The sequence below is a fragment of the Podarcis tiliguerta genome (genome assembly GCF_965153285.1).
Source record: "Podarcis tiliguerta genome assembly, chromosome: 16".
NCBI lineage: Eukaryota > Metazoa > Chordata > Lepidosauria > Squamata > Lacertidae > Podarcis > Podarcis tiliguerta.
In genome coordinates this window covers 23,233,052-23,255,098 of record NC_139549.1, presented here as the reverse complement: position 1 = coordinate 23,255,098, position 22,047 = coordinate 23,233,052, and the positions used below count along the sequence as shown (strand labels likewise).

General features: G+C 46.5%; 1 protein-coding gene across 41 annotated transcripts in view; it reads left to right on the top strand.

The window, feature by feature from the left end:
• Positions 1-20,729, top strand: part of MTMR3 (myotubularin related protein 3) — a 54,944-nt gene extending 34,215 nt beyond the window's left edge. For 11 of the 41 annotated variants that reach the window (XM_083417553.1, XM_083417551.1, XM_083417554.1 and 8 more), the window contains 12 exons: positions 299-504; positions 1,807-1,938; positions 4,899-5,010; positions 5,790-5,985; positions 6,634-6,819; positions 7,150-7,320; positions 8,753-8,898; positions 9,125-10,520; positions 13,335-13,445; positions 13,925-14,013; positions 16,010-16,036; positions 18,146-20,729. In XM_083417553.1, the coding sequence (XP_083273679.1) occupies positions 299-504; positions 1,807-1,938; positions 4,899-5,010; positions 5,790-5,985; positions 6,634-6,819; positions 7,150-7,320; positions 8,753-8,898; positions 9,125-10,520; positions 13,335-13,445; positions 13,925-14,013; positions 16,010-16,036; positions 18,146-18,317 (2,944 nt within the window). In that variant the 3' untranslated portion in view covers positions 18,318-20,729. Of the gene's footprint in view, positions 1-298; positions 505-1,806; positions 1,939-4,898; positions 5,011-5,789; positions 5,986-6,633; positions 6,820-7,149; positions 7,321-8,752; positions 8,899-9,124; positions 10,521-13,334; positions 13,446-13,924; positions 14,756-14,796; positions 15,110-16,009; positions 16,037-18,145 lie in introns of those variants that run through there. The other 30 variants (XM_083417568.1, XM_083417577.1, XM_083417576.1 and 27 more) reach the window with 8 other exon arrangements.
• The last annotated feature ends 1,318 nt before the right edge of the window (positions 20,730-22,047 follow it).

Sequence of the window (22,047 nt, the reverse complement as noted above, 5' to 3'; positions counted from 1 at the left end):
GCATTCTGACACAAATCTCTTTAAATCCTAACTTCATTTTTTTTACTGTGTTTTGATTACAAATGTTGATTCAAATGAAATTCAGTATGAAATACTGTTTTCAGAGGGCATACATTAGAATGCCCTATGAAACAGTATTTCATAGAAAGCATTTCTGCTTTAGAAAGTCAAAACTACTTTTGGAATTCTACAGTAAGGTGGCAATTCCTATGTCACTGTGCATTTGCTCTAGCATTACCTGCACTTAGGGCCCTATTGTGATGGCTACTGTTAGCTGTTTCATTTCTGTTTCCTACAGGCATCAGGGCAATGGGGCGGTCATTTCCCGTTGTGGGCAGCCAGAGGTCAGCTGGTGGGGCTGGAGAAATGCTGACGACGAACATCTTGTCCAGTCAGTGGCCAAAGCTTGTGCCTCAGATTCCAAGTCTAATAGCAGTAAACTAGTGAATGGAAACTGTTCAAGAGATTTCTCCAATGGAGGAGACCTCTCTGATGTAGAATTTGGTAAGTTTGATTATCTCTTTGTTTCTCAAATATTGCATTTCGGAGTCTCCATAGAGTTCAAATGGCAGTTTCCCCCCTGATAGGGATTTCAGCCTTTTGCCTGCAACTCTTATGTGTAGGACACCTGGATGCCTGCTCTGCCTTGGAGGGGGGGGGAGGATAGCCAGGGTGCCACTCATGTCATTGATGGGCCATAACTTAGGGGTAGAGCATCTGATTTTCAGAATAATAATAATAATAATAATAATAATAATAATAATAATAATAATAAATTTATTATTTATACCCCGCCCATCTGGCTGGGTTTCCCTAGCCACTCTAGGCGGCTTCCAACAGAATGTTAAAATACAATAGTCTATTAAACATTAAAAGCTTCCCTAAACAGGGCTGCCTTCAGATGCCTTCTAAAAGTCTGGTAGTTGTTTTTCTCTTTGACATCTGGTGGGAGGGCGTTCCACATGGCAGGTGCCACTACCAAGAAGGCCCTCTGCCTGGTTCCCTGTAACTAGGCTTCTCGCAGCCAGGGAACTGCCACAAGACCCTCTGCACTGGACCTCAGTGTCCGGGCAGAATGATGGGGGTGGAGACGCTCCTTCAGGTATACTGGACCGAAGCCGTTTAGGACTTTAAAGGTCAGCACCAACACTTTGAATTGTGCTCGGAAATGTACTGGGAGCCAATGTAGGTCTTTCAAGACTGGTGTTATGTGGTCTCGGCAGCTGCTCCCAGTCACCAGTCTAGCTGCCGCATTCTGGATTAGTTGTAGTTTCCGGGTCACCTTCCAAGGTAGCCCCACATAGAGCTCATTGCAGTAGTCCAACTGGGAGATAACTAGAGCATGCACCCTCTGGCGAGACAGGTCCCAGGTTGAATCTCCAGCATCTTCAGGTAGGGTTGGGAAAGTTCTCTGACTGAAACCCTGAAGAGCTGCTGTTAGTGCAGATAATACTGAGCTACATATATTCAGCAAAAAGTGGCCTCTTGTGTACATAATGACAGGGTGGAATGATAACTGCAGGAGACAATTTGAAGGAGGAGCAAAATGGCAGTTGGTTCTAGGCAGCCCGGTGGGGTAGGCCTTGTGGCCTCACTTCTCCCTCTTCTGTAACCAGGTTGAATCAGCTACTGCTGGTGCCAGAATTAGACATGAGGAGTATGTTCCACTGTCAAAATCAGCTCCTCTGCTTCTCTCTCTCTTTCTTGATCTCTTCTATATGTAAGATGCCATGTAATCCATGTGTCAAGTGTGCACTTTTTCGATAACTGCTGCTGAATAAGCTGTTCTCTCCTTTTCTTCTTCAGATTCCTCCATCTCCAACGCTTCAGGAGCAGAAAGTCTAGCCATTCAGCCTCAGAAACTTTTGATCTTGGATGCACGCTCATATGCAGCTGCAGTGGCAAACAGGGCCAAAGGGGGAGGCTGTGAATGCCCAGGTGAGTAGCCGTGCTGTGCTCTGAGCATTGTGCAAAGGTGTTTACACATGCAGAGAAGGAGTGGGAGTGGAGACCTTGTCTAAACCAGATCAAATTTTGGTTACCAGAGTAGCTACCATTAATTCAAGGAGGTTGGAAATGGGTGTGTGTGTGTGTGTGTGTGTGTGCTAAAAATGTTCAAATCCAAAGGGGTTGTTCCTTAAGAAGAGAAAGATGCCGCCTTTTGTCCTGCAATTTAGATCCAGTCTCTAAAGCTAAACTACAGTATTTGATCATGGAGTCCTTACCAGATTTTAATCAAAAGTATGGTTTTGGGGTTTTGTTTTTTTAAAAAAAGCCACCTTGTTTTGTTTTAAGGAAGTGAAGGAATTGCACTGCATGGCCAAATTCACTAAACCATGGTGTTTAGTGTTGCATCTGAATTTCGCCACAGAATGCGGAAGCTGCAGGTAGCTTTGGGCTCATGTGTCTGTTTGTAATTTGTAACAAAGAGCAGTTTTTAGTTTCACCCAAATTGGTGAAACTCCAGGTTGTTGCAGATTGCAAACAAGAAGTTTTTAAATTCCTTCTCCTGATGTGTAAAGGAGGAAGGAAGGGAAAAATTGAGAGAGACGTTGATTAAATTTCTGGAGAGCCACTACCGGTGTGGTGCAGACAGTAATGAGATCTCTCGATCCAGGGGTCTGATAACAAGGCCAAACACTTATGTTCCAAGTGACACCCTGATTCTCTGTATGATTCAAAATCTGCAATAGATGTCAGCTTAAAAGTTTATAATATTACGGCATGCGCTTGACATCATTTATAAGTTCGCTGATCCACCCAAACCAATACATGGTGAAAAACTGCATGGTGCACCAGCTAGGTGCACCTTATTTATGAAGACCTAATGATTGTAATTTGTTTAAAAATTGCAAGATGCTACAGAAGTCCAGCATGAACCCATACTTCCACCCTCCAGGCTGCATTCTAATCGTACCAAAAAACTTTTAAAGTTCTGTGCAACTACGTCACCCATCCCAAACAAGTACAGTGGTACCTCGGGTTACAGACGCTTCAGGTTACAGACGCTTCAGGTGACAGACTCTGCTAATCCAGAAATAATACCTTGGGTTAAGAACTTTGCTTCAGGATGAGAACAGAAATGGTGGCAGCGCGGCGGCAGCAGCGGCGGGAGGCCACATTAGCTATAATGGTACCTCAGGTTAAGAACGGTTTCAGGTTAAGAATGTACCGTATTTTTCGCCCTATAGGACGCACCGTCCCATAAGGCGCACCTAGTTTTTTGGGGGGGAAATAAAGGAAAAAAATTATTTCCCCCCCAGGCGCGGGGTTGGGGAAGCCCGAGCTTCCCCCGACCCCAGCCCCCAAACAGGCAGCTCTCTGCAAGCCGTGGGAGCCCAGTGCTGGCTCCCGCTGCTAGCGGAGAGGTCCGCGAAGCCTGGACGCGCTGAGCTCAGCGCGCGCAGGCTTCGGCATGCAGGCACCTCTCCGCCAGCAGCAGGAGCGCTCCCGCTGCTAGCGGAGAGGTCCGCGAAGCCTGGGCGCGCTGAGCTCAGCGCGCGCAGGCTTCGGCATGCAGGCACGTCTCCGCCAGCAGCGGGAGCGCTCCCGCTGCTAGCGGAGAGGTCCGCGAAGCCTGGGCGCGCTGAGCTCAGCGCGCGCAGGCTTCCGCATGCAGGCACCTCTCCGCCAGCAGCGGGAGCGTTCCCGCTGCTAGCGGAGAGGTCCGCGAAGCCTGGGCGCGCTGAGCTCAGCCCGCGCAGGCTTCGGCATGCAGGCACCTCTCCGCCAGCAGCGGGAGCGCTCCCGCTGCTAGCGGAGAGGTCCGCGAAGCCTGGGCGCGCTGAGCTCAGCGCGCGCAGGCTTCGGCATGCAGGCACCTCTCCGCCAGCAGCGGGAGCGCTCCCGCTGCTAGCGGAGAGGTCCGCGAAGCCTGGGCGCGCTGAGCTCAGCGCGCGCAGGCTTCGGCATGCAGGCACCTCTCCGCCAGCAGCGGGAGCGCTCCCGCTGCTAGCGGAGAGGTCCGCGAAGCCTGGGCGCGCTGAGCTCAGCGCGCGCAGGCTTCGGCATGCAGGCACGTCTCCGCCAGCAGCGGGAGCGCTCCCGCTGCTAGCGGAGAGGTCCGCGAAGCCTGGGCGCGCTGAGCTCAGCGCGCGCAGGCTTCCGCATGCAGGCACCTCTCCGCCAGCAGCGGGAGCGCTCCTGCTGTTTGCGGAGAGGTCCGCGAAGCCTGCATTCGCCCCATAGGACGCACCCAGATTTCCCCTTCATTTTTGGAGGGGAAAAAGTGCGTCCTATAGGGCGAAAAATACGGTACCTCCAGAACAAATTAAGTTCTTAACCCGAGGTACCACTGTATTGGTATCCGTATACTTGAAATTCCTACATACAAAGTAGCCCATGGAAACAATTGAACTTGTATGTCTACAGTTACAGGTGTTGCTTCCTGGCAGTGGTTCAGGAGTATAGTGGCTGAAGAATGTGCCACTGTTGTCATGCTAAATTGCCACCAGAGAGGGCAGAGGGTGAGAGATAATATCCAGACAGGTCCTGAGCATGCTGACACTACACAACTCTTATTTTTCAACTCCTCCGCTGCCATGTCCGTGTTGCTAACTAAGGGGGGCTGTCTGACTTCTGTTCACTGGTGATAACAATCAGTTTCAAACCACTTCTATAGATAGAGACCATTGTTCCCAGCAAGCAGTCCAGTAGATCAGTAAGTTCATGTGTTTTCTTTAGTCTGTGTTAGAATAACTCCCTCTATTCTGTCATAACAGTCGTCCTTTGTCATGATGTTTGGTGTGCCTGAGAGAACCTCAAAGGCTAGAGGAGGCTGATGGGATAATAGCGCTTAGCACAGGCCCCAGCTGCTGCTGGCTCATTTTTACAGTAAAGCTCCTTCATTCATTTCGCTTCTGCCTTGTTTGAAGTGCCTTATCTTCTGCTTTTAACAGAGTATTATCCAAACTGTGAAGTAGTGTTTATGGGAATGGCAAACATCCATTCTATTCGGAAGAGCTTTCAGTCGCTGCGTTTGCTCTGCACACAAATGCCGGACCCAGGAAAGTGAGTGACATGTGCACCTTCTCTCTGCCCCCCCCCACTGTTGTCCCCTTGCACATCTCCCCTTCCCAGCACGCACACTGTACTAATAGGTTGATTGGTATTGCTTTTTAAACAATCTAATCCTCAGTCTTCTTTTTGCCATTGTAAATAAAGGCAGTCATTTGCATGCCTTCCACCAATCTTGTGCCCTCCAGATATTTTTGGATTGCAGCCCCCATAGTTCCCAGCCATAATGGCCATTTAGAAGGCACCAGGTTAGTGAATGCTGGATTAGTTATTAGATAAGAGAAAATTAACATTTGTAATTATTTGTATATGTTTGTGTGTGTGTTGGTGTGTGTGTTTGTGTGTGTGCGCGCGCGCACACACACACACACACACATATTTAATATTGGCTTTTTTAATTTAAAAAACCTAGTTTTTTTTAATCCACCTACCTCCAGACCTATTGACCTTGGCTGTTTTCCCACACAAAATAGGAGGGTTCCCCAAAATACTGCCAACACACACTCCTGCATTGTTGGCATGTGTGCAAGCTTACCTTTAGGGGGAACCTACCTGTTCTTACTGTTCTCTTTGGGAACCTTGGATATGCTTCTGAGACACCCCAGGTTTTCTGGAAATAGAGGCTTGGATACCCACTAACTTAAGCGATTTGTACTTTTTGATGCAGAAGAAAAAAAGTATACTCTCCACTTGTTACTGAAATTTGCTCAACCTACAAACTTCACTTTAACAGAACAGAGAGGTCAAAACTATTCTCCCTTGTTGATCTGCAGCTGGCTGTCAGCTCTGGAAAGCACCAAATGGCTGCAACATTTGTCTGTCCTTCTGAAATCGGCACTTCTGGTAGTTCATGCAGTGGACAGAGATCAGCGGCCCGTCTTGGTGCACTGCTCAGATGGCTGGGACAGAACCCCGCAGATAGTGGCTCTGGCTAAGCTGCTGCTGGATCCATATTACAGGACCATCGAGGTTCGTGGCATGGGAAATAGCACAGTTGGGGGACCTCTAAATCGTGTTTAGAAAGGTTTATGGTGGTGGCTCTTCTAAAGAAGGGCATCTGTGGCCCTCCAGATGTTGCTCAGCTGCTATCCCCATTGTTCCTGGCCATTGGCTGTGCTTGCTAGGGCTAATGTGAATTGTAATTGAGCAACATCTGGAGAGCCAGTGGTCCCCCACGCCTGATCCATGTGCTTTCCTCCAAACTGCTGAAGAATAGACTTGGCATGAAATAAAATGGATTTAATGCTGGAAGGGTTTTTGGGGGGCGGGTTGCGTAAGAGAAATGTGAGTTTGTGTCTGAGAATGAAATAGGTAGTCTGAAGTAAGGATCATTTTGAAGTGTCATTAAGGATGGCAGAGATAGAAACATGGATCTGGCCCTTGGGGTGCCACTTGTGTGTAAGCTCTTTTCCGCAAGCCTCATTGATGCAAACGAGAGCAGCTCTTCTTCATTTCAGTGGGACTTGCCCATGAGACTTTCATAGTGAATTTGACCCTTTGCTGGTTAATTGCTAGGAGGGAAAGCATTTTGGGTTTTCCACCTCATGCCAGCATATCTTAGTTTGGCTTTCTGGACTTGAGCCTTGTGCGAATTTAATTCAGTGATGCTTCCCTCAGGGTTTCCAGGTGCTTGTGGAGATGGAGTGGCTGGATTTTGGCCATAAGTTTGCCGATCGCTGTGGTCATGGTGAGAATTCGGATGACCTGAATGAACGATGCCCAGTGTTCCTGCAGTGGCTCGACTGTGTCCATCAGCTCCAGAGGCAGTTCCCCTGCTCTTTCGAGTTTAATGAAGCATTCCTTGTGAGTTGAATACTTTTACACACTGCTTCTAATATTTTGAAACTTTTCGTAGTTCAGTATTCAGATATGAAAAGGAAGCTACCAAGCCAAAAAAAGTAAAAATCTCTCGTTGGAGTCTGCAGAAATGCTCACTCAGAGGATAGTTAGGTATGTTCCATAGCGTTATTTAAACTCTGAATTAGAAAATCAAATTTGGAGTTCACATTAAACTCACATATTTCAGACCTGCGTATCTGTGTTTTGGTTGTGTGTGTGAGAAAGAGAAATCAAGAGTTCCTACTTTTCAGGCTTGTGTGCCAACAGTAATCTAGCTGCATCCTTTCTATATAGGTCAAGTTGGTGCAGCACACATACTCCTGCCTCTTTGGTACATTCCTGTGCAACAACGCGAAGGAGAGAGGTGAAAAGCACACCCAAGAGAGGACCTGTTCAGTTTGGTCTCTGCTGCGAGCAGGAAACAAAGCCTTCAAAAATCTGCTTTACTCTTCCCAATCAGAATCTGTATGTACTTTTTATTGTTTGTGCTCCTATAAAAATGTAACCAGTCTGGTGCACATAGTTCTTTTTCCCTTTCCCATTCCCACAACACTCCTGTCAGGTAAATCAAGATGAGGCGAAGTATGATGCAGCTATATATATGATTGCAACTTAGTGGAGGCAGGCAAATTCTACTTCAAGGCGAAGCACTTCAGCCTACCTTATTGAAGCAAGAGTTTGTATCTAAAAGAGGGTAAAGGAACCTGGTCTTCCAAGACAATGCAAAACACTGCATTAGGTGACCCAGCTTGGGCAATATGTTCTTGCACTGAACAAAGTTTCATGAAGCCAAAAAGACTCTCAGAGCTACAGCACTCTGAGAATAGTCAAAAGATGTAGGACACAGTCCAGCAGGATGTTCCTTTCTGCAAACCCCCTTGAGATGAGTAGGAGCTGGCCAAGAGCACAGTAGTGCTCTGAGACAGTTGGTCTGTAGGTCCATGTTGCAGTTTGAGTGTCTGTCCCCATATTCTGTCTTCATGGGAAACACCTGGGAAGTGTGACTTGAAAGCAGCAATTAGCCAACATATGGACATACTGTACTGCTATTCAGCTATTTTAGATTCAGAGCAAAAGGACTGTTAGGCATATAATGTACCATAATTTCCCTATAGACCCCAAATGTGCTTCTTGAAACCCACTCTTTTGACTACAAACATTCAGTGATCTTCAGTTAATCAGTTTTGCAGCTCTTAATAATGTCAGAAAACTCTTAAGGCTTCATGTGCACACTCCCACACATCCTTGTAACGCTGGTAAAGGTCTGGCATTACATGCAGCCACAGCAAATGTCACCCAACTGTACGGAACGGGGTAGGTTTTGTGTTATTGGGGGTACATTGCTTGAGAGAGAATGTGTGCTGAAGGGCACGTTATTACAGTATTCTAAAAGTATGGCTGAAAATAAGATAGTTAAATCACCTGGGAAAATGCATGTAAATCACTCTGAGGTCTTCTGAGACACAGAACGGCATAAGTGCAGTATATATAATAATACAATTTGTGGATGCACTACACTACTCATCAGGTTGTTTTAAAATAAGTTGCCATTTTAATATAACATTCTTGGTTTGGGGCGTTTGCTTGCTTTCCCAGTCATTGCAATGATTCACCCTCTTTTGAAATAGTTTGTCCACTTTGTAAATTAGTGGCACTGTGGTGGTTGAGAGTATGAGCAATGAGCTGGCGGGAGGGGCTGTATCAATTGATGGGGTGGGCAAACAGAGGCCATTCCAATGTGTCTGGAAGGGGCAAGATTCAAATGGCTGCTCTTGAATATATTCAAGATTAACCTGCGACTGCAAATTAAAATGCAAGGTCAGTCAATCTCAAACCTTAATAAAAGGATTACAGCCTTCTTAGTAGTCTGTTCGTCCTCTCTCTCTCTCTCTCTCAGGTGCTGTATCCTGTGTGCCACGTGCGAAACCTCATGCTGTGGAGTGCCGTTTACTTGCCATGTTCTTCCCCTTCAACCCCTGCGGATGACACCTGTGCCCCTTACCCAGTCCCAGGTTCCAGCCCTGAAGATCAGCCTCTGGGCAGGTGAGCTCAGAGTTCAGATGATGTAATGTAAGTAGATGTTTGACAGGTGAGGGAGTTGCCTCTATTGCTGTCCACGTGATTAACAAATGGCAGTTTTCAGGAGTTGTTGAGAGAGTATAGCATCATGCGAAAGAAGATTATCTGCAGGCGTGATTGGCTGTTAACAGCTGATTTCTAACCTGTAATTAGAAACAATTCTCAGCGTTTTTCTTTCTTTCCTCTCAAGGCTGCCAAAGACAAGGTCATTTGACAATCTGACAATGGCTGGTGACAGCAGCGTACCGACAACCAACCGGCGTAGTAGCGACCCCAGCCTCAACGAGAAGTGGCAGGAGCACCGCCGGTCCCTGGAGCTGAGCAGCCTTGGGAACCCGGAGGACGACCCCTTTGACGGAGAATGTGTGGGCAAACAAGGCAGGACTCTGGTTGGAGCAGAGCTTTCAGTGGCTGTAGCAGAGGGGCAGATGGAGAACATTTTGCAAGAGGCTACCAAGGAGGAAGTGAGCTTGGAGGAGTGTGTGAGGGGTGTTCCAGAAATGGCAAGTAAAGAAGGGGGAGAGGACACCGCTCTTGATAAGGAAAGCAGGACTGAGAACCTGGACAGCTCTACTGATAACATGGGTGGGAAGACTGAACTGGATACAGCAACTTTATTAGACAATCCAGTTTCCAGCCCACAGATGGATTTACAGGGTGCTTTTGAGCTTCAGGGGCAAGATGAGCTCCATTACGATGTCCAGAAACCATCTCAGGTGAAGGAACTACGGCCCGGCTTTTTGGGCAATGCTGTAAATAGTAACATTCAAAGAGCAGAGGAGGACAGTGTTAGTAGGCTACCTGTAGAGGTCAAAATCCCTCAGGGCACTCCCCAGCCCAGCCTACCATTTCCTGTCCTGCATGAGATGGGAACATCAAACATGGAGAGCTCTACGGAAACTTTAACAGAGAATGGGGCAAAGACGGAGCTGATCCAGAATGTCTCTTGCCATTGGCTCCATCCCATGGACAACAGTGCTGGCGAACTTTCCCGCACTGTCGAAAGTCAGCCTGAGAACGAGGACTCCATAGAGCTACACAAACTGGCAGCGAACCTAAACAGGACTACTAAGAGCAGCAGCTTACATGACCCAATGCCTTCACCTTGTGCCTTGCCTTTAGCTGACTATAAAGAGATTGTGTGCAATGGAGAGCTGGAGCCTGAGAACAAGGTGGCAGAGAGCCCGGCAGGGTTCAGTGTTACCCAGAAATACCCTGCACCAAACGGACACTGTGTGAACGGGGAGGAAGGCAGGGTAAAGGCTTCCCTCAGCCGACAGGTCTCTGCAGCTAGCTGTAGTTCTGCCCCGCTGCATCTGAGGAATTTGCACCACAAGTGGGTTCATGCTATTCCAGGCCGGCAGCAGACAGCAAACAGCCCGGACCAGCCTGCCCGGAGTCACCTGGATGACGATGGGATGCCAATCTATTCCGATGTCATTCAGCAGCGCCTCCGCCAGATTGAAAGTGGGCACCAGCAGGAAGTGGAGACTTTAAAAAAGCAGGTGCAGGAGCTGAGGAGCCGTCTAGAGAGCCAGTACCTGAACAGCTCGCTGCGTTTCAACGGGGATTATGGGGATGAAGTGGTAAGTTAAGCGACCTTTGTGCCTGTGGTTCTGTGCAAGGAAAATGGATCCTTGGAAGTGACTCCACAAAAAAAAAAAAAAAAGGCTACCTGGATACATATGCCCTCTTTCCCACAGAAATATATGGCACATTGATAGCCAGAGGCTGGGGGTGTAGGGAACCAGCCTTTCCTGATTCACAAATTCTTTCTCACTTAGTCCCCCTGGAGGTGATTCTGATTCATTACAGGCAGCTAGATGAATGGCTAATTTGCAAAGCTGCTCATGCTTTGGAAAGTGTGTGTGTGTGTGTGTGTGTGTGTGTGTGTGTGTGTTTTAGTGCCAGTAAAAATGGCAAAGCCATACATGCTTTATTTGGTTGAGGAGGGACACTGCCTTGTATAAACATTGTATAAAGACTTGTTGATGTTGTATCAGGACTTCTTTATAGTTATTAGCAAAAGACGCCAAAGCACTGCTGCAGCAGAGACTAATTTATTCCATGTCCTGTCCAAGTTCATTGAAATGCCTATGCACCATTCAGGCCTGTTGAAAGGTCTCGACATTCCAGTCCACTAGTTTCTGCATTTTCTTTTGAGTGGCCAAGAGTCCTCCCTCAAAAGAGGCACCCCTGTTGCATCATTTTTTAACCTGTTGGTGGTTTTAAGGGGAAGTTCTTTGTGTCACGTGTTTATGAGTGCAGATGTTTATGGATGCTTGGGGCTGCTCCAGAATTTTAAAAAATGCATGCATAACATGAAGCATGAAAACAGGGTCGATCATGATGTGGCATGCAGTGGGATGGATCACCAGCTGGCAGTCCTTGATCCAAATCCCTGCTGTGTTCTGCTCATCAACGTGAGATCTGTCATTGTGAGGTCTATTCAAAGGGGAATGAGCAACACTGAAAAGGTGGTTAGTAGCCAGCCAGCCACATGTGTCCCATTCTTTCCAGTGCAGCCTGGATGAGAGAGAGCAAAATTGCCAGTAAGTAACCTAATGAGTCGAGAGGACTCGGGTGGCGCTGTGGGTTAAACCACGGCACCTAGGGCTTGCTGATCAGAAGGTCGGTAGTTCAAATCCCCGCGACGGGGTGAGCTCCCGTTGCTCGGTCCCTGCTCCTGCCCACCTAGCAGTTCGAAAGCACCCAGTGCAAGTGGATAAATAGGTACCACTCTGGTGGGAAGGTAAACCGCATTTCCGTGCACCACTCTGGCTTCACTAGAAGCGGCTTAATCATGTTGGCCACATGACCTGGAATCTGTACGCCGGCTCCCTTGGCCAGTAAAGTGAGATGAGTGCCGCAACCCCAGAGTTGTCTGACTGGACCTAAAGGTCAGGAGTCCCTTTACCTTTACCTTTACCCAAATGAATAGGGGGGGGGTGAATAGAAAGAGTGGGTGGATATTTGGAAGGTAGGCTGTTGGGCTTGTGCTTGGCTCTGGATTGGTCCTCCCAAGTGATGTAGTTGTCGTCTTAAAGGTTTTGGATAATAATAATAATAATAAATTTTATTTATATCCCGCCCTCCCCAGCTGAAGCCGGGCTCAGGGCGGCTAACAACAATAAAACAGTACAAAAGTACAGCACAAACAACACTCTAAAATCATTCATTATAAAATTAATTATGGGACGACATTAAAACCTCAGTTGAGACTTCATTTCTACCCCAATATATAGAACAATCCTAAGGTAGGATTGGGGAGCCTCATTCACCTGCCCTATTTTGCACCCTCCTTGAGTGTATTTATCTGACTGGAATGGATGGAGAATAGAAGAGTGTGAGAGTGTTTATAAAGTTTATCCTACTGTGCAGAAGTAAAATTCACATCCATTGGCCACTTTTGCTTCTAGTCCTGCTCATCACTGGCCCGCGGCCCCTGGAAGGAAATGTGGTCCTTGGGCTCAAAAAGCTTCCCCTTCCGTGTCCTAAGGAGAAAGGCTTGTCCCATGGACTTCTGCTGTGTGTTGAGTAGAACTGCACAGTAACTGGAAAACTGGTATTTTAAAAATAACCAGTGTTTTGTTTGCACAGCCTTAAAACTGTCTGAAACTGGCCAAGGGATTTGGCTGACAGGAGGATGCTGCCATGGAGCAGCAGCATCTGCGGTGCTGGCACAAGTGGGGTGTCCGAAGAGTTTATTCTAGCTTCTTCCTCCCAGCTGACAAAGCCTGAAAGAGAAACTAAGTACCCCTGACCTCCTCTCATTTTCTTCCCATTTTTACCCAAAGGGGATGTCTTCTGGCCACTGCTGCCACTCCATCACTCCACTGTTGCCTCTCCCAAATTGCTTGTACTCCCACAGTTGCTCTAGTGAAGCCCCATTCCGTTCCCCATGCCCCACAACCACTGCTGTAGGGCTTAAATAGTATTTTCTGCATGGTTGTATTAAATGGTGCTCTGCATGGCGTACAGTTTTTCAAATGAATTGGAAAGCGACTGAGTCTGTTCAGGGATTCCATTGTTTACTGTTGGAGCTTTTGCAGCACCGTATTTATGCCACAGAACTCTGTCTTCTGCTCCACATCTCACACACCTTCAAGTATCTACCATCTAGAGATAACATCAGCACCCCAATCATTGCCAAAATATATGAGCCGTGAAAGTATATTGCTATCAGATATGCTCATGGCAACATTTGAATTTTAGCAATGAGTTTGGGTTTTCTGTTTTGCAGAACTTTAGAGGAATTTGGTAGAAGCCACCTCTCCACCCTATCCCATAATCTGATCTCTGAGCAGGAGGTTCAGAAGGATTCCCTCTTCTCAGCTGCCTAATCCATGTTCTGAGGGGTTGGGAGTAGGTTCTGTTCAGCTGTGTTTGTTTGCCAACAGACTTCAATCCCTGACTCGGAAAGCAATCTGGATCAGAACTGTTTGTCTCGCTGCAGTACAGAGATTTTCTCTGAAGCCAGCTGGGAGCAGGTGGATAAACAGGACACAGAGGTACAGGCAAAATCCATCTCCGTGGCCTTCCTCTCCCTTTTCCTTATATCGGCACCTGCTACTAATCACCTGGCTCTATTCTGTATCCCTTTGGTTCTGACATTGGTCTCTTGAAACCTCTTCCCTCTTGTCCCTGTTGTCTCTAATACTTAAAAAATCTGTACCTGTGCCAAAGAAGCCCCATAGCTGTCAGTTTTCTGCCTTTGGACCTGCACTGGGAAATGATGAAAGCATTTTCCTTGACTAACACGTGGTGTGTCAGTGTGCTTGGCTTATTTAGCTATGTAAGTGTGAGAGAAAGTTGGGGGCCTTAGCGCTGGTTATGAAAACTTGGTATTTGAGATGCTCGGTTAGAAGATTCTTCTGTTATTTGGCCAAAGATGAAGAAACAATTCCTTCCTTCCTTCCTTCCTTCCTTAGTTTCTAAACTGTGTTGCTTGTATTTAAAGTTCACTCTCTCTTTACATCTCTGTTCCCAGGTGACACGATGGCTTCCCGATCACCTGGCTGCACACTGTTACGGCTGCGACAGTGCATTCTGGCTTGTCAGCAGGAAGCACCACTGCAGGTAATGCATGTAGGATGGATAGTGTGGGGTGCAGGTATGCTATTCTGCTGCCATGTCCTGGAGGGGCTCCTCTTTCTTTTAGCTTCTGGGCACTTTGCCTTTTATTTTTCCTTGATAAGATCACTCTCCCATGTCAGACCATAGAGCCACACACGGCAGTGTTATAGCAAGGGTAGACACCCACTGCATAGCATTCTTCTTGCTGAGTCCACCATGACCAGCGTCAGAAGGGCTTAGCTTTTGACAAGCTGTAAGAGTGTTACAAAGTTTGTCATGCAGCCCACATTCACACCTTACAGTTAAAGTACTAGTATACCACTTTAAAGACTCCTGGCTTCTCCCAGATAATCATAGGAACTGTAATTTCTTAAGGGGGCAGAGAGTTGTTAGGAGGTCAGATTTCCCGGTGGCTTTGAACTGGGGCTCAAGTATGAACCCTAAACTTCCCACCAATACACACTTCATAGAATCCTGTGGAAACATGGTCCCCAGATGGTGATTTGAGAAGAGGGACTGAACCCTTTTGCTTTACACCTACAGTCTTGTATCCTTCCGTTCCTCCCAAAAATGCCCAAAGTTGCAAATATTAAACCATTAAAGCAATGCAATTTAAAATATTTTTTTAAAAAACACATATAAAATAATTATATGTAAAACATTTAAAAGCTGTCACTAAAGCCTAATTTCAAGATTGCCATGGCCAGCATCTTTTATCCATCAAATGCCTTGGGTAACCAGGAATGTATTTCAGGGGAAAGTTAAAGTCAGTAATGAGGAAGACAGGCACGTCTCACCCAAGAGGGCAATTCTGCAACTGGGGAACCACCACTGAGAAGGCCCTGTCATGGGTCAGCACCAGCCAGGTGGCAGTCGGGTATAGCTCTGCCAACAAGGCCTCCCTTACCAATGAAGCATCCCAGCCTTTTTTACTGGGTTTGCTTGTCTCAAACTTTCTCACTAACTTGTTTTGTTTCCAGTCAAGCAGCAGCACCAATAGGCTCCATGCCCACCGCTTTCTTTTAGAAAAATATTCCTGGGCTTACTCTGCCAGTTTAGCACCTGGCCTGTCCTCTTCCTTTTACACTGCATTCTCTGCTTTGAGCAAATAATAATAATAATAATAATAATAATTTATTATTTATACCCCACCCATCTGGCTGGGTTTCCCTAGCCACTCTGGGCGGCTTCCAAAAGAATATTAAAATACTGTGATACATCAAACATTAAAAGCTTCCCTAAACAGGGCTGCCTTCAGATGTCTTCTAAAAGTCTGGTAGTTGTTGTTCTCTTCTCATACACAGAGGTCCTATGCTTTGTGCTGAAGTCTGTTAGAACAGGAGCTTTGGAGAATGTTGGAAATGTCCCATTCTATTGCTTCATCTTCTAGCTGTGTCAAGTCTTCTTAGCTGAGAAGGCTTCCAAAGACCAAGTAGGAGCCGATTTTGAGATTCGATCCATCTTGAGACAGTGTGTGCCATGCCCATTTCCTCAATAGTTAAATTGTGTTTCCCAGTCTGATTTCTGTGGCACTCTTTATTTTATATTTAAATCAGAGGTATGTGCCTCATATGTTCCCACCACCACCAAAAAAAAAAACCCCAACCACCATCACTACCACCACCAAAAAACCCAAACCAGTTTATTTCCTACAATAAGAAATGATGTTTCTCAGTGGAGGCCATGCACTGTGTTTCTGCACGTGTCACTGTTCTTGCCATGCCTACTGATTGGAGGAAGGTGGGTCAGAAGAAAGATACCATGCAGAGATGCACCAGGGACAGCCTCTTCCATTGCTGGGCTATTTGTTGGGCTCCCAGGGGCCATTTAACTTCATTTCTCAGAGCAAACTAACATTTTTTGTTTAAAACATAGCTGTATATTACCTTCTCTCGGGCTAGCAGGAAAAGACAGTGGTCTCAGCTTGCCATTTCTGGGGGGAAAACCACAAATCCTCTGATTTAGTCTCCCCTCTGAGCTTTTTCTCCCCTCCTTGCAGGGACCCTGACCGTGTTGATCAGACTTGGTGAGCATTTGGAACAGCCTCTGTTGTCTGCTTGCATTTCTCCGATAACCTCTTCAAACTAACCTTTGACTCCCTCCCCTGCACTCCTCTTGCCCATAAATCGTTACACCAAAGACAAATGGTAGCAGCCCAGTTGGATATTGAGGTCTGTGGGCCTCTTTTCACATTATACTAAAAAGCCTTTTTGTTTCATACTGCATACTGCAACTTCAGCTAACATGCAAGTGGCTTATCTGCGATGAGTATTTCAATTATAAGAGCAGGAAATTTCTGTGTATTGAGTGGTACCATCCGGTTTGGTGGAGTGGAGACCCCCTGTATCGCTGCAGCTTACCTGCTAGAGCTGCAGCAAAGGCAATGTGTCCACCCTGCCCTGGCCCCATCCAGGTAAGCTGCAGTGACACCAGTATCAGGAGGGCAGCTCTACCCCTCCACACCTGCCACCACTGGTATATAGAAACCAACACATTATTTTGGCCTTTTTCCATTGAATTTGGCATTACAGAGAGCTGGCAGCTGTTGGGGAGTTCTTGAGCAGTACACGGAGAGAACATTACCAAGCACTTCTGAAATAGCAAAAGAGTGAAAAAAGCCTTAATCGTGGGCTAATGAGCACTGAGTGAGGGACAAGGCAGCGTGAGCATTAGGGTCTCCTCTGCTAGCCAGTTGGAGTAGAGTCCCTGAGAAGGAACATGACTTTGACACTGAGGGCCAGAAGTCTGGCAAAAATCCTGAAATGCATATAAGAACCTGCTTAGGGACTAAGTGATCCCTTTGCTTGAGATTTGAACAGATATACCCAGGCAGAAAATTCCAGATAGTCTCTCTTTTACACAATGTCCAGGAGTTTCTCTTGAAAGGAAATATTTAGTCTTCTTTTGGCAGCTAGGTCATACTGTGAACCCTCACCCTTTCAGAATCTTCACTGTGAGGGCATTTGAATGGCTTTTTCATAGAGTGGTCTGTCTTCACTGCCTTGTTGTTTTCACTCCTGCTGTTCTCTCTGATAGCAGTATCTATTGGAGTCCATAAGAAGACTTCCAAATCGCCAGCCCAAGTCTAGCCCTGAGTGAGTGATATCTAGAGGTTGCTTTGCCATGCTAGAAATATGAAAGTTTGTGAGATGAAAAATGGGGGTTTCCCTTTGCTTGTTACATCGACAGTTAACATAAAGAAAAACCACACCCTGGCACGAACTCTTTATATAAAGCCAGTTGCCTCCTATCTCCCACTATTAAGCTACTGGAGAAGAGCAGATTAAACCTGCTATGTTTGTTTATGCCAACATCAAGGCACCTGTAGTGAGGTGCAAAACAATTCTTACCTAATGCTTGCCTATATCTGCAAGTCAAAGATTATGAACCAGGGACATTGTCCACTTATGCTGCTCAGAGCTGCATTTGGGGGAAAGCAGGTTTGAGATAAGAAGTGGGGGGTTGTGGGGTTCTAGTTGCCCCAAGATGCATGTGCTGTTATGGCCCTGCTGTGACTGACAACTGACAGATGTGTCAGCTGCTGCATCCCTCATTCACTCAGTATGTGGGCTGCATCTTTTCTGGCTGCTCACTGCGTGGCTTTGCATGGTCCCCATGGACTCACATTTTCTTTGTGCTGAAAGACAGTGTTGCTGTAGTTCCCTTGAGCTGCAGCCGGCTCACTTCTGGCTTATGTAGGCTTTTTTTCTTTTTGGGGGAGGAGTTGACTGGTTTGCCAGTCTTCAAGGCTCAATTCTAGTTAACTTCTTTTTGGGAAGCAACAGCCAGGAGCAGACGGAGACATAGCTGAAGTGTTCCATTGCACTGAAGATAGGCACAAAAGAAATTTGTGGCTCGGTTACAGGCTCTTTTCACCCCTCCAGGTCACCATTTCTGGGCTGGCATCATAGCAGACATCACCATCCCGTGGCGCTCTGAACCACTGCAGCTTGCGGGGGGGGGGGGGGGATAACTTAACCCTCTTCCACCCAAGCTGCTCTTTGGCAACTAGCCCAAAGGCTGCCCCCCTAACCTTTTTCTGCAAGCACCAACTTAAGACATGTACTGTTGTGGAAACTGCATTCCTGAGTTGCAAATTTACTGTAATTTCTTCTCTTCCTGTTCCTGACTGAAGGAATTGTGGGAATGTCTTTTGCTCCAGCTGCTGTAACCAGAAGGTGCCGGTCCCCAGCCAGCAGCTCTTCGAACCCAGCCGGGTCTGCAAATCCTGCTACAGCAGCTTGCATCCCAGTAGCCCCAGCCTTGACCTCGAACTGGACAAACCTATTGCTGCCACCTCAAACTGAGGCTCCAGCGTGGAAGGAAAGCTGGGAAGAGACAGCACCACCTCTCCCTGCTAAGCAGATACGCACATTTCTCTGCTGACTGAAGCTGGTAGGACTGGAGAGAAGCCTTGCACTCTGGAGTCGGGAGGAGAGATGACATGTTCAGAGGGACGGGATGCTGGGCCTGTACTAGTGGAGCAGAAACCCCTCCTTTCCAGCTGTTCCTCCCAGTGTCATTTTCATCCACCTCATGTAAATTTTGTGTGGATTTTGCTGGAAGACGACGAAAAGAGGATCTGGAATCTTCCCCGCTGGCATTTCTGTTGCCCTGCTGTCGGAACTGTGCTGCAGACGGATGATTCTACCTTGCTGTGAGAGGAAGGGTAATCGGTCCAGAGACCTTGTGAATATCTTGTAGCGTCACTGCTTATGCTTTCTTTTCCCCCAGTCACTCCTGTTGCTTCCCAACAGCAACCTGCTGTTTGGGAAGTTGTTGCTGCTAGAAGAAATGGGAGCTGCCTTCTCAAAAAAAAACCCCTCTCCCCCTCTCTGTTCTTAGAGTGGGCTTAGTTATCCTTGCTGCACGAAAGGGCAGGCGTGGCGGAGGGGGCGGCAGAATGGGTTGCAGATCTCCACGTTGGGCAGTCCTTTGCTGATGTTGGCAGACTTGTGGCTCAAGGTAGGCAATGCCTGGACCACTTTGGCTAAAGAAAGTGTACGCTTGTTTGAGGGAAGTGAGAGGGAAGGGGGATTGGACAGACCATTCCTGTTCAGGGTTGTATTTTTAAACAGAAGGCAGAGCTGCTTCGCTGCACTGGGAAGGCTGCATGCAAAGTCAAATAATACTGTTGGCCAGGCTCCCCCTCTCACAAGGAGAACCCCAAAGCAAATGGGGGGTGGCTTTGATTTATTGGGTTTTTGTTCTGCACAGGAGAGTCAGTGAAAACTGGTTTGCCAAGGCCCCCAAACTAGGGCATTTTAACAACTGCCCCCCAAAAAATATGTATGTAAAGATACAACTCATCGAAAACGAAAATGTGCCCCTTACATTAAAATCACTTTTCTGCTGCTGTACTATGAAGAGTTTTGAGTCCTCCTATTTTTATTTTGATATCGTCTTCCCAACCCAACCCAGCCAACAAAAAACACTTATAGGTTTTGGTTGGTGGGTGTGAAAATACATTTTTTTCTGCAATTCATTTGCTAGGGGAAGCTGAAGCAGCTTCTGCCTAAATACTCCACCAAGTAGTGACGTACCTCTATCTTCCTCTGCCCCAGCCTGTAGAATTTGACTACTGAACATGTTTCCCTTATCACACGGCTGCCACCACTTGAAACTGCCTCAGCTGGAGATGTCTTCCTCATGGCACAAGTTTGTAGGCAGCACTGATCTCCCTGTGGGCAGCTGTACCCAAGCCAGCAACTGTGGGGAATGTGTGGCACTGCCAGTAAAGCCCTCCAACCATACCAAGGAGGGCTGTGTATTAATAGCAGCATGGAGGAAGAAGAGAGACTCCATCAGCAGTGGTGTAATAAGCAAACCAATCTTCCGAAAAGAGATTGCAAAGTTAGAAGTAACCTATTGCCAAGATAGGGCAATGCCTTCTAAAGTGAAGTTTTCGAGTGTATTGGAATACCTGATAGAAGAAAGCCCTGTCAGCAAACTTTTGTTTCTTTCCATGTTCTCTGTGAAAAGGTGTGTGTGTTGATTACAACACAGTCATACAAGGGAATGAAAATCAAGTGTTTCCAAGAGGCGTAGGAAGAGACTTTGCACCCTTTAAGGCAGCTTGGGGATGTACGTAGCTTCTTTGTACTTCTCCTTTCTTCCAGCTGGGAGAACGGGCAATACAAAGTCTGGCTCTAATTTGGCTTTTGGATTTTTAATATAAAATTAAATGTTATGGGAGTATGCAGCAAAGATGCATAGCACTCTTTTTTTAATAGAGGTGGGAGTTGCAATGGAGTAAATGGAGTTTATCTGTACTTATCCATTAAAGTGGGTGAATAGAGAGATGATTTTTGAAGGAAAAGCATAATTGTGTTGCGCACTGTGGCAGTGTGGTTTTAATGGTACAAATAGATGGTGAAAACAAGGTCTAATATTCTGCAGTTCATAACGACAGGTGCCAAGAGGTTCTGATACGGGTTTGGGGGGGGCGTGTCTGTGATGTACAGTGTGAATAAACGCTTGCAGCTCTTAGTCTTTTTGATCAATGAAGCACTTTTTTATTAATATTTTATTCTTTGTATGTAAAGCAGGACACTCGCGCCAGATAGCTGTGTATATATAAAACTCTTCTCTCCTGAATAGGAGCGCAAAGTTGCTCCTTTATATTTTTCAATTTTCTTTTGTCAAGAGCAAGACATAAATACTTTAGAATTGTTAAATATATAAATAAAAGTGAATAAAGTTTAGAGTTTTGCATGGGAGCACTTGCTGACCCACTTCCTACTTTTTTAACTGCCCCACCCTTCCGTAAGCTGGAGAAATGTGCTGCTACGTCTTCCCTTTTTTCCTTATCACTGGTTTGGGCAGGGTGGTGGTGGCAACAACAGCAGCGGCACAGAGCCTTGTTTGCCTTTGGAAGCAAGTTGACCTCTTGAGGGTTTTACTAGTATGAAATGCCCCTCCTTCTGTTGCTTATGCTTCTTCCTGTTCCTAGGCAAGAGCAACCAAAAAACCTTTCAAAACCTTCTCATGTATATATACATACACACTGTGTTGTACCAAATGCACGAGCTATGAGAGACACTGGTGTACTAAACAGCTACATCCCTCATTACTCACACAAGAAGAGAACACTGCATCACCAATTGGGTATTCTGCTTGAGGTGTGTTCACTATCTCAGTGGCAGGCAGTAGGTAAGATCTACAGCAGCCTTTCTCAACCTGTGGGTCCCCAGATGTTGTTGAACTACAACTCCCATCACCCCTAGCTAGCAAGGCCAGAGCTCAGGGATGATTGGAGTTGTAGTCCAACATTTGGGGACCCACAGGTTGAGAACCGCTGATCTACAGCATTAAATGACTTTTCCTGCGCTCCCAGCTTACCATATAAATTTCCCAGTTTACCATATAAATCTGCTACAAATTTCTTTCTTCTTACTCCCTTTAAGCAGCCCAGCTAAGCATCCCACAATAAAACTAGAGTTCTTCCTAGCACTTTTCTTTCATCTGATCTGTTTTGGCAAGAATCTCCATGTTTATAGCCTTCTCTGTCATCCCCTCTGAGAGCTCCATCACACTCTCTGGAAAGATGTGCCTGTGCAAACCATTTTGCAAGTGGGTGAGACTTGATATGAAATTTGATCTGTGTGGTGAGGCTACTTTAAGCTGCCGCTCCTTGGATTCCATTGTGGTTCATTAGGAGCAGCTAACACCGATCTGGCTGGATAAAATGGTTTTCCATCAAATTAATTCCATGGATTTTCTTCTGAAACCACCTACAGCTTTTGGGGTTGCAGCCTAAGTGCTTGCAAATTGGAAAGGTTCCTAGGGCTTAAATGGGGTCTTTTTGGTCTGCAGCAGTTCTATGGGCAAAGACAGAGCCTTCAGAACTTAGTAGTTGGGATGCATACACAAACACACTGCTTTGTAACCTGTTAGCCCTGTTAATATATTTTTGTGTGTGTTTCTTGACAAGTGTACATGAAATGTAACTGGGACCTAAGCAGGTGTCCGATGGAGGAGCCACATTCCAAACTATTTGACACAATGACACTGTCCTTACAGGTCAGGTTTGGTTTG